This window comes from Melanotaenia boesemani, chromosome 3 (assembly GCF_017639745.1).
Source record: "Melanotaenia boesemani isolate fMelBoe1 chromosome 3, fMelBoe1.pri, whole genome shotgun sequence".
NCBI lineage: Eukaryota > Metazoa > Chordata > Actinopteri > Atheriniformes > Melanotaeniidae > Melanotaenia > Melanotaenia boesemani.
In genome coordinates this window covers 14310136-14325350 of record NC_055684.1, presented here as the reverse complement: position 1 = coordinate 14325350, position 15215 = coordinate 14310136, and the positions used below count along the sequence as shown (strand labels likewise).

At 36.2% G+C, this 15215-nt stretch overlaps 1 protein-coding gene and 1 long non-coding RNA gene across 2 annotated transcripts; one reads left to right on the top strand and one right to left on the bottom strand.

Moving 5' to 3' along the window:
* Window positions 1-658: 658 nt before the first annotated feature.
* On the bottom strand, window positions 659-5213 carry LOC121635797. Its single transcript, XR_006009542.1, has 2 exons — window positions 5128-5213; window positions 659-2694 (listed from the first exon to the last, which is right to left on the bottom strand). It is a non-coding gene; the product is annotated as an uncharacterized LOC121635797 (long non-coding RNA).
* Window positions 5214-5571: 358 nt separating this feature from the next.
* On the top strand, window positions 5572-10524 carry lsm3 (LSM3 homolog, U6 small nuclear RNA and mRNA degradation associated). Its single transcript, XM_041979125.1, has 4 exons — window positions 5572-5664; window positions 6418-6528; window positions 6706-6801; window positions 10191-10524. The coding sequence occupies exons 1-4, from the start codon at window positions 5644-5646 to the stop codon at window positions 10269-10271; spliced, it is 309 nt and encodes a 102-aa protein (XP_041835059.1). The 5' UTR covers window positions 5572-5643; the 3' UTR covers window positions 10272-10524.
* Window positions 10525-15215: the final 4691 nt, after the last annotated feature.

The following is a 15215-nucleotide window of genomic DNA, read 5'->3' as shown; positions in this document are numbered from 1 at the left end:
CGACCTGTCAAGTTCTTTGCAAGCCTGCTAATGACTCATTTATTTCAGGCAGGAGTGTTAAAAAATGGAACCATCTTAGACATGCAGGGCAGGGAGTCCCAAGAACCTGGACTGAGAAGAACTGCTGTAGAGTAACAACATGAGCACTCAGTGTGAGGGGGTTGTGGGAATTGGTGGTCCAGCCTATTAAAGAGTTTTTGTCTTTCTCTACCTCATTTACCCAAATGTAACTCGTAGACTTGCATTTCTTTCATTGGGTGTCTCTGGTCAACAAATGTTAGGGAAACTCTGGTCAACGAGTCACGTTTGTATCAAAGGAAACATGGGATTCAGTTTACTTTGTTTGTCACTGAGATAAACAACTTTATTTATATCTGAGTTTACTGACTCACTGGGAAAAAAAGACAATGGGTTAAAACATACACACTAGGCTCCATGGTTACGATTTAACCCCATCAAATTTTAACACAGACCTCTGAGTGTCAAAGGTTTTTACCTTTAGTGGAGTAACTTTTTTTTACCAGAAAAACAACCAGATTTCCCCTCAAGTAAAGAGATGAGACACAGTGCAGGCTCATCATTACCCCGTAGAGAGAAGTTTGGGACATTTTGTTAAGTGGGAAAGAGAGACCATTTAATTTCCATCTGAGTTTTTTTAATTTTCAGCACAACATTTACAGCATTTTTAATCTCTAACATGCCTTTAACAGATGATTTAAAAAATGTCAGGAAATGACTGCGTGTTAAGAGCTGCATCAACTCGGATCAAAACCGAGCCAGAAACAAAAGCCGAACCTCTGGTGCAGCCTTTCACACAGCTCATGAGTTCTTCGTAAGATTAAACAGATCAGTCTGGAGTATGATCTCATTTAACTCAAGAATGTGGTTTGTTTCCTGGAGTAAAAAGGTAGAATGTTGCCTGCAGACTTGTGCGCATGAACACATGAGACAGGCTGCATTCTGTGGTGGCTTCAATATGATTTGCTCATACCCCATTCAAAAGTAAAATATTTTTAATTTAAATGTCTTTTATGCACAAAGTAGCCAATCACGTTAACGTTTTCAGTTTTCTGCTGATATTTTACCTTATTTGAATCCAATCTGGGTTTATATCCAGCTGTTAATCTTGTTGTAATGTCTATGTGGCCATTTGCAGTCATTTCAAATATTGTTTTTTTTTTTTATTATTCTAACATTGATTATCCAACAGTAGATAAGTATCAGATACTTAGACAAGGCTGACAAATTCCACTTTCACCATTTTATTTGTCTGGATTCCAGCTGGTGAGACTGATAACAGTCACTTTAAAGACACTCACCTTTAGAAATAACTAAAACTCATTCGTGTGACATAGTCTTATTGACCTTTAAAAAAACACCCCTGTGTTTCAGTCCAATGACCTTCGTCAGGGAGTCAGAGTTGATGAGTTCAGGTGTCTTTATAGTGGAATTGCACCAATAGGAATTCTCCACCTGTAATGAAATTTCCATCAACAACACTCCCTCCATAGAAAACAGAAAAAAATACAAAGAACTACAAACATGGATGCCATATTTCAACAGGAGATGGCATAATCTAACATGACAGGATGCTCTCATTTAAACCACAAAATAACCACACCAATAGTCAAACAATACAACATAACAAGTAGCATAACCGAACTACTCAAAGTAATATCTAGCTCATCACTGAACCCAGGATGTTTAGTGGCCTGTAATTTAAAAATCCAAAAGACTCTTTGGTTGAGTTTTTGTTTGTCACCTTTTCTAATGGAAATGGGGATATGATCAATTCCATATACTCTTAATGTCGATGGATCACTGCTGTGGTGCTCCAAGAAACGTTTGGTCATAGGATAGTTCAGATTAAATGTCCAGATTGCATATTTATGTTCTGCTAATCTGTCTGGCAAACGTCTCTTAGTTCTACCAAACTAAAAAAAAAACTTTACGTCCTGGACATTCTAACCTGTACATGACAAATGTGGTTTTACAGCTCATGAAATGATTACCAGGGTACTCTTTCTGGGAGAAAAGGTCTGTAAATGTAATAGTTCGTATCTGTACAGTGATTACAATGATGACATTTTTTGGTTTTAACTGTGTCTGTTTGTTGTTTGGTTGAAGACGGCTGTAACTAATTTGTTCTGTAAAGTATTTAGTACTTAGAGTTTTTTGTGACATCAAAGCTGGTACTGCAGTTTCTAAACTCATAGCGTTCTCCATATTGTGAGTGTGTGTGTATATGTATGTGTGTTTATATGTATGTCTATACATACAGACAGATGTTACCTATTTTCCATAACCCTTCCTCCATATTGCATACTGTGTATGCTTGTACACAGAACACCAGTTACTGTTGGTTTCTAGTTTTATTTTATTGTATTTGTATTTAATATCTGTATTTTATATTTTGTTAATCTACTTTTCTCACTCTGTTTTTCTGTAGTTGAGCTGTAGTAACACACAAATCTTCCATTGTGAGATAATAAAATTTTATCTTATTTGAAAAATTACACTTAAAAAAAAAGGAACTAGGACCAAAGGCCTGGTCTGGTGATGCTGGTCATTCTGTGTGGATTTCTTTCCACAAAAACCTTTATTACAGAAACAAACTGATTTCTTCAGCTGGCTGTTAGCCCAAATCAGAGTCTGCCATCACCTTCCATCTTCCCCAAGTTCACACAATCAGCTCTGTTGAGGACACAAAAAAGAAATTAGTAGTCTTGCACCATCCCCTTGTGTATGTTTGTCTAAAAGCACACTCTAAACGATGTAACACACATGATGCAGTGACATGTAAAGAGGTTTTCCATCAACATAAATACATGCAAGCACAGAAATACAATGATACAGTGGAAAGTGTCTGACTGAAGCTTTGGGCCACATGCTGGCTGAGCATTTGTAGCAGTGATCACTTCCACCACAGAGCCATGCTGTGGCTGAGGGTGGAATGGGTACCAACACTGCTCTGATCTGCCTCCTCAGCTTGCTGACAAACCCAGTATGGAGCACTGGACCGCACTGAGTTTAGAGGAGGCGCACATGCACTATGATAAAAACATGCCAGCAAATAAAGAACAATACAGGAAAAAGACGAAGAATAAGACACACAAAAGGACAAGTAGAGGATCAGTAAAGTAATCTAACGCAAAGATTTTCAGACTAATACAACGTTGTATTTTGGATGGGTTGAACAGTAAAACTCAGCCGTAAAATGCAGTTCAGAGATAATTTGTGCATCTAAAAACATATTGTCTTGATAAATTACGTAAATGATGCCAGAGGTGGTTTTTCTATTGGTGAAGTGAGCACAATCTGTGTAAAGCAGCATGGGCAAAAGCAGGAGAACAAAAGAAAAAAAAAAAATTTCTCCTAACCAGAAGGAAAATTATCATTTTTTATACATATTTTTGTGCAGCCCTAGTCTGCAGTCACTTAAATAACATCTAATTTACACTAATGTTTTCTACTAGGAGTGCCCCTGAAGGAAGCAATGATGTGGATGTTACTTTTTTAAATGTCTTTGTTTATGCTTTTCAGCTCACACTGCTGCTCTTTTTTTTTTTTTTTTTTTTTTTTTTTTACACATTGGGCTTTTATGTGGCACCACGAACTGGGGGCCATCATAAGCAGTCCGATTTATTTCTGTGTAAATGCACAACTTGACCAACCAAGTATTTTCATAAGCATCAAAGATAAGACGTAAAAGGCACCCGGTACTAAAACTGAGCAACAGAAGAAGAGCGGTAGAATCAAGATAAAGGCCTATTCTATTATGCATTGTTGTCCTCTTTCATGATTATTCTAATGTCAGTGGAAGGTAAACAGAGCTAAAGATTTTAATTTATATTTTAATAGTGTGTTTAATGTTTCTGTTGTTGACAACAAGCAAAGGAAATAAAAGTTTTTATTTCTTCTAGCTTCATTTATTTTCAACAACTATTTTAATTACTGTAACGTTTGGAGTTTTCATCGTGCGTATTGATGTTGGTAACAGTAATGGTAAATGATTTAGTTCAGAAGTAAAATGAGGGCATTATTATAATTTAAATACACTTTAAAAGACAAGGAGCCTTTCCACAAATTACAGACATGAACAAACTACTTTTATTTTAGAATTTGTTCATTCTTTGATGTCAATTAAAATTCTGTATTGTTCACTAAAACGCCTTTATTGACTAGTTTTTGATTGTACGACAAAGATAAACCATTTGTAAAACGTTTTATTAGATGTATTAACAATAAAATCTATAAATATATTGTACCCCCTACATACATACCTTGTTATGTTTAGCATGAATATTATTTAGTTTTTGTACGTTTTGAAATTTTATGTTTTTCTATTTTCATTTCTGTTACCTCGTTGTGGTTCTCTGAATGTCCTGTACCATAGTTGAGCTGTAAATAAAGTTGAATTTGAACTCAAGAACAAACGTAAAAGCCTAAAGAAATATCAACACAAATCTAATGTGTTATATATCAAGTAATTTTGAATGCTCCCTATTTGAGAGCTGTTTTCGTCCTTTTTCCTTTTTAAATATCAACTAATATATCTTATCACTAGCTGAATTAGTTTAATTGCAGAAACCTGTACGTATCAATCGTTATTACACAGTGCGTTATGAGTAGCTTTTCATTATAAGGCGTCTGTGATGACATCCAAGTGGACTTTAAGCAGCACCATTAACGAACTTTGAACTTCTAAGTATAAAATTAACATTTTATTTGTTAAATTACTCTAGACAGAGGAGCTCGAGCAGGATTACATAACAAAAAACTTTATACGAATCCAGTCACTGTAACATCATTAAACGCAACAGACTTTCAATTTAGTGTATGTGCTTTTATTTATAATCTATTGTTATAGTTTATTTGCCTAAACATTAGTATGCGGTTGTAACATGGCAAATAGCCGCCGACATTATATTCCCTGCTAGTAATCTACCTTGTAGATCCAGTAATATACCAACGAGTTGCTTTAATCTGACCTTCTGACGTGAATACATCGAATCAAAACTGAATAGTCGCTCATGGCAAGATGGAATACCAGTATATGGAAAGAAACGGGGAGAAATGAGTCATTAGGGTGAAAACACGAAAACATTTGGGGTTAAATTGTCTTACCGTGGAACAGGTTGTTGCGCAGCTATGCCAACACTAAGGATGGAAAAGTCTGGAAAGGTTGAGTGCAACGAGAGTACGGTTTAATATCATAGGCTGGGTTGCCAGGTTTGGACACGAAAGAATACCGTAAAGTAAATGTCGCAGCCTATAGCCTATACCTATTTCTACTGTAACAAAAAATATAAAGATGTTGTATAATTTAATGTTTTCATCATCAAATAATTTACAAATTAGGAAGTAAATCAAAATCAGCAGTAATCTGTTTTTTTTTTCGATTAGAAAACAAAATAAATAAAAATAAAAAAAGAGAGAAACGTTCTATAATCTTTTGGTGAAACATTCCAAATATTTCATAACATTTATTAAATTAAAATAATACTAGTCTGGTCAAAACAGATACTGCTTTCCCTTGGTTTGCTACGTGGCACACAGTTTCACTTCTGTGTTCTGAAAACGTATTTTCTACTGATCTGGCAACTTCCGTACCGTCAATCTAGTCGACGCGAGCTCAAAATCATGGCGGACGAAGTTGAGCAGGTCGGTGTAACTGGGTCCATTTATATAATTTATTTTGACACAGCGTGCACGTTATTATCTAATGTGAAGGAATAACGATATTTTTACACGACTCCCTGGTTTATTTTGCTTATTGTGTTGTTTTGTTCTTACCAGTTGGGTTATTAACCTGTTTGGGCCTGTGAACCCGGTGTTGCTAGTCGGTTTAGCATGGTTAGCTTTTAATGCTACCGTATAAATGACAAATCGTGTTTGAATAGCTGTGGTCTTACGTAGACCAACCAATAATCAGGTTAATCCCAACATGTGGGACAAAACTACTAAACGTAGAATTATTCTGAAACACCTGAGCATTGAATTAATTGCATGCCCTTTCTTCAGTAAATAATCATATATGCTACAAAGTTTGGCTGCATAAAGTTAGATGACATTTTATTACAAATTTCCTACTCTGACAAACCCTCCCGTACTACAGATATGTTTCATTCAACTTTTGTAACAGGGCTCTTAAAATTATTAGCAGCTGGAGCAAAATCTGTCGAAATCGTAATTATCAGACTTGACTTACAAACAGTTGAGAAAAATAGCCTCTGTCATATCTTTAACGGGCTGACATATCTGCCATATGTTAGAATTAGTCTTTCCTCCTACATTGGACTAAATAGCACCTTTATGCACATATGAGCTGATCTTTTAAAGTAGCATTTAAAAGGGATAAATTTGGTTAAGTGTAAATAGATTAAAATAACTTTTTTTGTTTTATGTCCTCTGTAGCAACCGACTACCAACACAGTTGAGGAGCCACTTGATCTGATCAGGCTCAGCCTAGATGAACGGATCTATGTGAAGATGAGGAATGACCGGGAGCTCCGCGGCCGACTCCATGTAAGCTGCTCACAATCAGTTCACATGATCATTCCTCGTGAGCCTTGCCTCTCCAGTGATTCTTTGAAATATACTGTTCAAGTTTGTTTTAGTTTATTCTTATGCTTTTTTTTTTTTTTTTTTTTTTACATTCCTGTGTATTCATTCTCACTGATATGTTTGGTTTTTTTGTCACAGGCATATGACCAGCACCTGAACATGATCTTGGGTGATGTGGAGGAAACAGTGACTACAGTGGAGATTGATGAGGAGACATATGAAGAACTTTACAAGGTACAACATTATATTTGCTTGTGCTTTTTTTTCCTTCTACAGAGGGGCTACTACTTGTTTTGGTCTCTTACACCAACTAAGATCCTGAAACAATCAAGTTATATTTTTTTAAATTACTACAAGTCCATCATAAACATAAGCCAAATAAACAAGGGCAATGTGAGTACCTCAATCCTCCTTAATTTGTAAATAGAGATTTACGTCTCCATTTCGTTAAGTGTATGTAAAACACAACATTGCTGGCCTTGGAAAGATGGCAAAGTGATGTTTTGTCATTTTGACTTGGGGAAATTCTATCTTGGTCTATCGAGTTGTTTTCAGACATAATGAGACCATTGCGTTACACCGTTTATATTTTGCATCTCCTGTGAGTCCCAATTTCTGTGTATTGAATGTGACCAGAGTTTTACAGTCACGACAGACAAAAGTGATTAAGCTGTGCAGTTTAAACTTGTCTGGAGTCATGATCATGTTACACTTTTTAAGCTTTACCTCCTAGGCCACATGTGTCAAACTCTGGTCCTTGAGGGTCGCTATCCTGCAGGTTTTTATTGTTTCCCTACTCCAACACACCTGACTTAAATTACTGGGGCATTGTGAAGAAGTTGGCAAGAAACTGTTGGATCCATTTGATTGGAATCAGATGTGTTGAAACAGGGAAACAACAAAAACCTGCAAAATAGTGGTACTCAAAGACCAAAATTTGACATCCCTGTCCTAGGCCATCATGATGAATAAATACATGTTACATAAGTGCCAAGTGCTACAAAAATGTTGCATTGAGTTGATGCACAGAAATGAGCCTCCTGATCTGTAGATTTTAACAGGATTCATTGCAACAACTAAGGTGAAGACTAAGGTACAAATAACTACTCGTTTAAACGTCAGCGCTCTAAGTAATTTGTAATGGGAAACAAAAAACTGTGTTTTTACAATAAATGTTTTCAATCAGCTTCAGTTCAACACCACCATCGTCCAAGCCCCCACTCTCCAAAATGTTTGCACACAAGTCACTGATTCTGAGAGTTGTGCACAATTTCCAAAAAAGTTTAAGGTCCATCTGTAGGTCCATGTATTTCTATTCTAGCCTCACACTTGTGCTTTTCTGTAGTTGTTACTGTTATACTGGGGGAAGCAGTGGCTTAAAAAAGTGCTATATATGTCTGTGAAGTCTTTACAGCCACTCACCTTCTTTGATCATGTTTCATTGTTATCTTTAACATGTCCCCACTAGTGTAGCCCTCAGTTATATTTAAGTCATGGTCTCTTGTATCACCTTCATCCTCCTGGCTTTATTAAGTGTCTGATCATTTATGAATTAATGATCCAAAAACCCTAATCTGGGGGGACTAGGTCATGAGTTTTAAGGTCCATAAATGCATTGATGCTTTACAGAGGACTATTATACAATGGACAGTATCTAAACACTTAGTGTATGCTGTTGATAAGAGTCAGCTAGAATAGGAAGCTTTGACACTGCATAAAACAGCCAAATTGCAGGTGCTAAACACATAGGTGCTAGTCAACAAAAAATATTTCAATAACAAAGACAGAAGAACATCAGAATAATGGTTAAGTATATAAAAATAAAAATCACAGTACAAGAATAATGTAGAACGGGTTGTCAGCAACTTATCGCTATAATTATGGTGCGTTTGATTTGTCTCTGAGCCCAGAAGTCAGATCTGGGAATGACATCACACCCCAGCCAAATGTGTTCTTGTTGACAAAGTCAGAAAATTTGCAAAACCAATATGTACGTCGCCAAGAAGCTCTTTGTTTTGTTCACGCTTTCTCTTTACATACGTTTATTGGACCAGTATGTGGAAATTGTGAGATATGAGAGACATCGAAGATAAACCATGACTTCACATAAGAAAAATTGTAAATGTGTTTTACTTTATGAAAAAGAGAGCAGCTATTTCTCATGTGTGCAACTTGTTTTTGTTTAGTGTAGATAAAATTTATGCAGAGATAAACCGTTGTTTTGTTGGGCAGCCATCTTTTCTGGGTGAAGTTGGGATTGGTGAGTTTGTCCTGACTTTCCAAGTTGGACTTCAAGGGGCGTTTGTGTTGTATATCTAACTGAGAACTCTGAAAATCCAATTTCCGAGTACAAATCAAACACACCATTAGCAAGTTTTTAGACGTCTCTGGCGAGTCTTTTTTTTAAAGTAACTATTGACACATTGAGCGACTTTTTCTGATGTTATTGGAGACTTTGAGACTGACTTGAAAACTTCTCATTTACACTTCTCAATTAGTTGATGATGCTACTGCAGGCCCTCCCACATCCAGAAGCGCTTGCAGGAGGCTCGTCCTCATGCAGCAGCAGCAGCCCAGAGCTGCAGGAAGAGCAGGTGTTCTCTTCTGCTCCGTAGTCAGCCTGAAAATGAAGCCAAGCTCCTCCTGGCTGATCACACCCTGGCTTACAGTCAGAAATTAATGCCTTTCATGTAGCCTGTAGACAAAAACATTTAAAAAGCAAATTTTTTTAAAAAAATTTAATTAATCTAGTTTTTAAAAAAGTAAATATTAACTTGTTTGTTCTACCGTTTCCTTGATTGCATCTCAAGTATTTTGAAAAGGACACCTGTGTAAATAAGTACACCAACTGCCGGTTGAAGTTTTTGTTAGTTTTATATTTTTTGCACCACAGAGAGCCAACTGTGTCATTAAAAACTGCTCAAGACCGTATGTAGACTATCTCTGCACTAACTAATAGAGCTTTAAAATAATGCATTTATTTTATATTGCTAATGTCTTTTTTATATTTATTAATTTTTGTTTTATTTGGATTGTGTTATTTTTGTGGTGTTCTGACTTTGATAAAAAGAATAAAAAATTTCTGCTCTCTAGAGTATCAAGCACCATCCTTTTAGTATCATGACAACCCTACAGCAGCTGTAGTGGTTGAAAACTAGGTGTGTCCATAATGTAGATACTCAGAAATTTAAGTAGCCTCTACTAGTTTCCTAATATGCAAATAAAAGAGGTCAACTCTGCATTTCCTGAAGTCCAGGATGAGTTCTTTTGTTTAGCTGTGGTGATTGCATCCTCTATAGATTTGCTTACCTTATATGCAAACCAACTTGGATCTAAGGTGGGGCAGAGGTGGCTTAAATATGCCTCAGCATTCGCAAATCAAGGCCCTTTGTGACAATAGGTCTGTAACTACTGAAACTGTCTACAACAGGGTACTTCAGGATTAAAATGTAGAAGCTGCAGGAAGATCTTAATCTGTGCATCATTGCAACTTAGCTCAACACTTCTCGTCTTCTTGTTTAAACATATTCATAACTTAAGCAGTATTTTAAGGTAATAGTTTTAAGAATGAAGATCGGAGTAAAAAAAAAAAGTAAAACTTTAACTTGTTTATGTTCTTTCAGTCTACCAAGAGGAACATCCCCATGCTGTTCGTCCGAGGAGATGGAGTCGTCCTTGTAGCTCCGCCTCTCAGAGTGGGCTAACATGACGGTACCTGGTGTTAAGGAGGGTCCGTGGCACATTCAAAGAGTGATAAGGTGGTGATGCCATGGCGTACTACAGGAGGGGTGTTAAAATGTGTCACTCCCCCTAATGATGGACTCTTAAACCAGCATCTTTCACTATGGAAACTTTAGTTTCCCTTTTTTTTTTTTGGTTAGGCAAAGAAAGTTTTCATGGGATGAGAAATGACAGTTTGGAATGACAGGTTTTGTTTCTTTCTTTTTTTTTTTTTAAAGAAAAAACAGTCATGGGTGACATCCATCTGAAAATTTGATGTATTTTAGTTCAGTTCATGAATCCCCAGTTTAAATTTAGATGTTAATGTTAGAGTATCTGCTTGTACCAGACAAAAAATCAGAAAAGCTTTGTTTTTGTTTCAAGCTGTATTATTGTCAAAATTATTACACTTAAAAGTTAACAAGAAGGGGGGGTTGGTTTTATTTTGCATTCCTCATGTTTCCAGACTTGGTTCCCAGAGAAAGTACTGAAGTTACAGAAAACAAGTTATGTTTTTTTTTTCTTCTTTTTTATGCATATGTAGTGTTTCATGATTAAATCATGCTCATTTTTATAAAAAACTAAACAAAAAAAACTTTTGGTTAAATTAAAAATGTACATTGAAAAAAAAAGTTTAGTGTGATGTTTTTGTAAAATTATTTTTGCTTTTATCCAGATACTCCTTACTTAAGTAGCCTGTAGTGTTCCAGCAGATGAGACACAAACTGTGCAGATGAATATTTTCATCTATAGTAATTTATTATAATGTATTGTTTCCTAAACTATCATTGAAGTACTAATGAGCTGCCAAGTATCAGTGGACTAAAAGGCACATTTCCTTATGAACTATAGATGAAGTCAAGTAATTAAACATCTAAAATGTGCTAAATAGTGTTATTGCGTTTTATCCACTAGATGGCAGCATAGCTCCTCTAAACCCAGGAACACCTAATCTGTACCTCTTGGGTCATTTTCCTGCATGTTTTCAATGTGTCCCTGCTCCAACACACCTGACTCAATGAGTCATTGTGCAGAACTGTTTGATGTTTGTCAGGTAAAATGGATCTGTCTTTTTTAATTGTTCACTTATAAGCAGCCATTTATTACCACAAAACAATACAGAGTTGAATGTTAAGATGATGCATATGTTGCTTCAAGTTCTAATCAGGTAAACACTCACTGAAAAGAGAAAAAAAAACCTGCCACTGAAGTTAGTTTTTGAAAGACACACACTGCATGCTATTAAAAATTATGCACTTTAAAATATTTTAAAATAACCACCACCAGGGAGCACTAGAGTGATTTTGCACATGTGAAATTATTTGATTATCAGAATGTTATTTGGCTGTTGATTAGGAAATTATTTTACACATACAGTTACACACACACACAAAAAAAAATCTTGTGTCCCATGATTCCATAATTGTGAAAAATATCAGGATTTCCTGCATCTGCCTGCAGTGGGAAACCAGAGCAGGGCAAAGGTTTATGAGCCGGACAAAAGATTTTTAAATAATTTATGAAAGAAAAGCAGAAAACATTACTGATGTAGAACGATTTTATAGCAGTTTCTGTGTGTAGACAGTTTTGACCACAAAGGTAACCAGAGGGTAGTAAATTCACCAACAGAGCATCAAGGACATGATAGAAAAAGACACTTGATTTCAAACATTTGTCTAAAACTAAATGTTATTTCAAAAATTCGTGCCACTAGTTGCACTGTCAAATCACAAAGTTAAAACAAAACAAAGTTGAGCCAAGTAATTTTAGATGACCCTAAGGGTTAAATTTGTTAGGCAAAAACCTTGTTTGCTGCTTCAAGCCGACAATTCTTTTGATAGTTTTATGATTTGGTAAAGTACATCATGTGCGACAGTTGCAGTGAGGGGCTAAAGCAGCATGTGGTGTGGTCAGCACGTCCATACTTGTTATTCCAGCTCTCAGCTTGTTATGATGACAGAAACAATACTCTACATGTCCAACAGCATTAGTTTCAAACTGCTGGCTTTCCATGAAACTCTTGGTTGTTTTAGTCTGTTACAGGACAATGATTGGGATTAATGACATGTAGGCTTCAATTATCAGGGACCAGTGGACAGGAGTTATTTCTGAATGCATAATTTTGAAAAAAAAACTTGTTTTTCATTGCCATGGATGGCTTGTGATTGGCGCTTTCTCATTTTCCCAAATGAGGGCGGCGTTGCTAAACATAGGGCTTTACTAGGGCACAGGCCCCCCACTTAGATCAAAAATGTTTTAATGACAACCTACTACTATTTATTCCAACTACTTCACTTTGCTAAGGTGATGGTTAATGCTGCTTAAAAATAACTACTGCTGAAACTGAAACACCACACCTAATAAATATGATTAAAGATATATATTATCTTCTTCTCTTTCTGATGACAACCCAAAGTGAAACATACAAATAGAATTTAGAGAATTTATAATCTAATCAAATGTATCAATTAATATGGATCCAAGTTAGAAAACGTTGAATGGTTGTTGTGGTAAACACATCAGATAATGTCATTTGATGTCCCTGTGTTTTAGCCTGTTTGCGTCTTCAGGCTGCATGGAGGTAGTTTTCACTCCTCTGTTGTGTATATGCTACTTTTTCAAAAACACAATAGGAAAAATTTTGTGTTTTGCATGAAAAGTTTGCAGTAAAAACATGGTTTATATTGGATTGGATTTTATGCCATAGTATAAAAGGAAGAATCATTTCTTCTGCCGTGAAGACAATGTACCATGCTGCAAAATATAGCACTGAATCTTTGTCTGCTGTAGGGAGAAAAACTCATGGTGTGGCCCCTATCATCCCCACGATTGAAAACCTGTGGAGCATCATTAAAAGGAAAACCTATGAAGGTTGGGAGCAGTTTAGGCCAAACTGCAACTTTGGGAGGAAATTCTGGTATTTTCAAATGAGATCCAAGCAGAAACTATCCCTGGACTTCCAAAGTTAATGGATGTCAGTTGGTAAGGTGATAACATAGAAGCCCTTCTTTGCCAACATGGAACTGGATCTGTAAACATTTTATTTGTGATAAAATAAAAAAAATGTATATTCCATGTAAAGTAAAAAAAATAAAACAGGTATATTTCCAGTTCTTTACCAACTTGTTTTATGTTTTGAAACTGTTGTGCAGAATAAACTGGACCACAGTGTTTTCAAAGACTGGAAAAAAGCTGATTTCCATCACTGGTAGTTTTGTTCAATAAAATCCAGATTATTATATAATCTCATATTTGATAATTATAAAATCTTATTTACTGTCATTTACATTGATTATTTAGGAAAACAATTTACAAAAACGGCATATGCAGAATAATTTGGAACATAGTGTATGATACTTAAAGAAAACTCTCTCACCAGATATCATTAATTCCACTCCTCAGTCTGAGTCCAGCGGTGACAGCCAGAGACCTTCTGCTTGTCCTCCAATAATTTCAAGAAATGGAGGCAGGAGATCCAGGATGTACTGTCACCGTCCAAGCCATCTCCAGCACACACTCATGGAGTCCTGTCAAAAACACTAAATGTATCATTCACATCTGCACTCAAAACCCACCTGTTTAAACTGGCATACTCCCTATAACTCATGTAAACTGACTGGTGTCATTTTTATATCAATGTCCTTTATCTGCTTTTAACTCTTATGTAATTTATTTTTATTTACTTTTTATTTATTTTTCCTTTTGTGTACAGTGACCTTGGGTGTTGAAAGGCGCCAAGAAATAAAATGTATTATTATTATTATTATTATTATTGTTGTTGTTGTTGTTTTGTTCTCTTTGCCAAATATTCAGTAAGAAATAAACTTAATAACAAAACTTAATAAAGTTAGTATTTCTTGATGTCATACACACATAACACACCTAAGAACTCAATTTTTATACCCTGATCTTAAACTCCTGGGTGGGAAGATTAATCAGTTTAAAACACAGAACAGTGGTAGCTTCTTCTTTCCTTTCCCATAGCTGTTTGTCCTTCAATGCAGGTGTTTCAGTTTGGCCTTAAATCCCAGTCTGCTAATGAATTTCTTATTGTAACTGCTCACAGTCACCTAAATATCTAATAAAGACACAAATATATGAACATAAAAATAAATTAGATATACTTTTATAATAATAAAAACATTAGCTAATTATCATTACCAAAAGCTAACAAAGCTAACTAAACCAGTGGAAAAGAGCAAGTCCATCAAGAAGCCATCAGCTTATTGGAAAAAGCAAAAGTTTGAGTAACCTCCCATCTGATAAAGACCATGTAGAGAATTGTTCCTGGCCATGGTCACACCCAGATGAGCTCTATGCTGGACTCGTTACAGTTCGCCTACCAACCTGGCATTGGGGTGGATGATGCCATCATCAACCTGCGGCATCGGGCCCTGTCTCACCTGGAGTCCTCTGGGAGCACTGTGAAAGTCGTGTTCTTTGAATTTTCTAGTACTTTCAACACCATCCAGTCATTACTGCTGTAGGGGAAGATGGGAAAGGGCTGCCATGGACCAACAACTAGTTGCTTGGACCATCAACTACTTCACTGACAGACCATAGTACATGTTCACACTGTAGTACACCTCGGACTTCAGCTACAACTTCACCCTCTGTCTACTCCTCAATACCAGTAAGACCATGGAGCTTATAGTTGACTTCCGCAGATGTCAACAAATGTATCCTGCTTAGTGGCTTTAAGCAGCTCCATTAGTTCAAGGTTGTTACATCCCCAGTGCAGGAAGGAGCGCTACCGCAGATCATTCCTGCCTACAGCCATCAGACTGTGTAACAGCTGCATGTAACACCCGGTGTACACCTCAGTTCCTGTCAACCCAGTCACCCTTTTTTGCCACCTCATCACACCACATTCCTTCCCGCCACTTTTTGTGTGCAATTATATGTAAATGAAATAATTATATTATTTA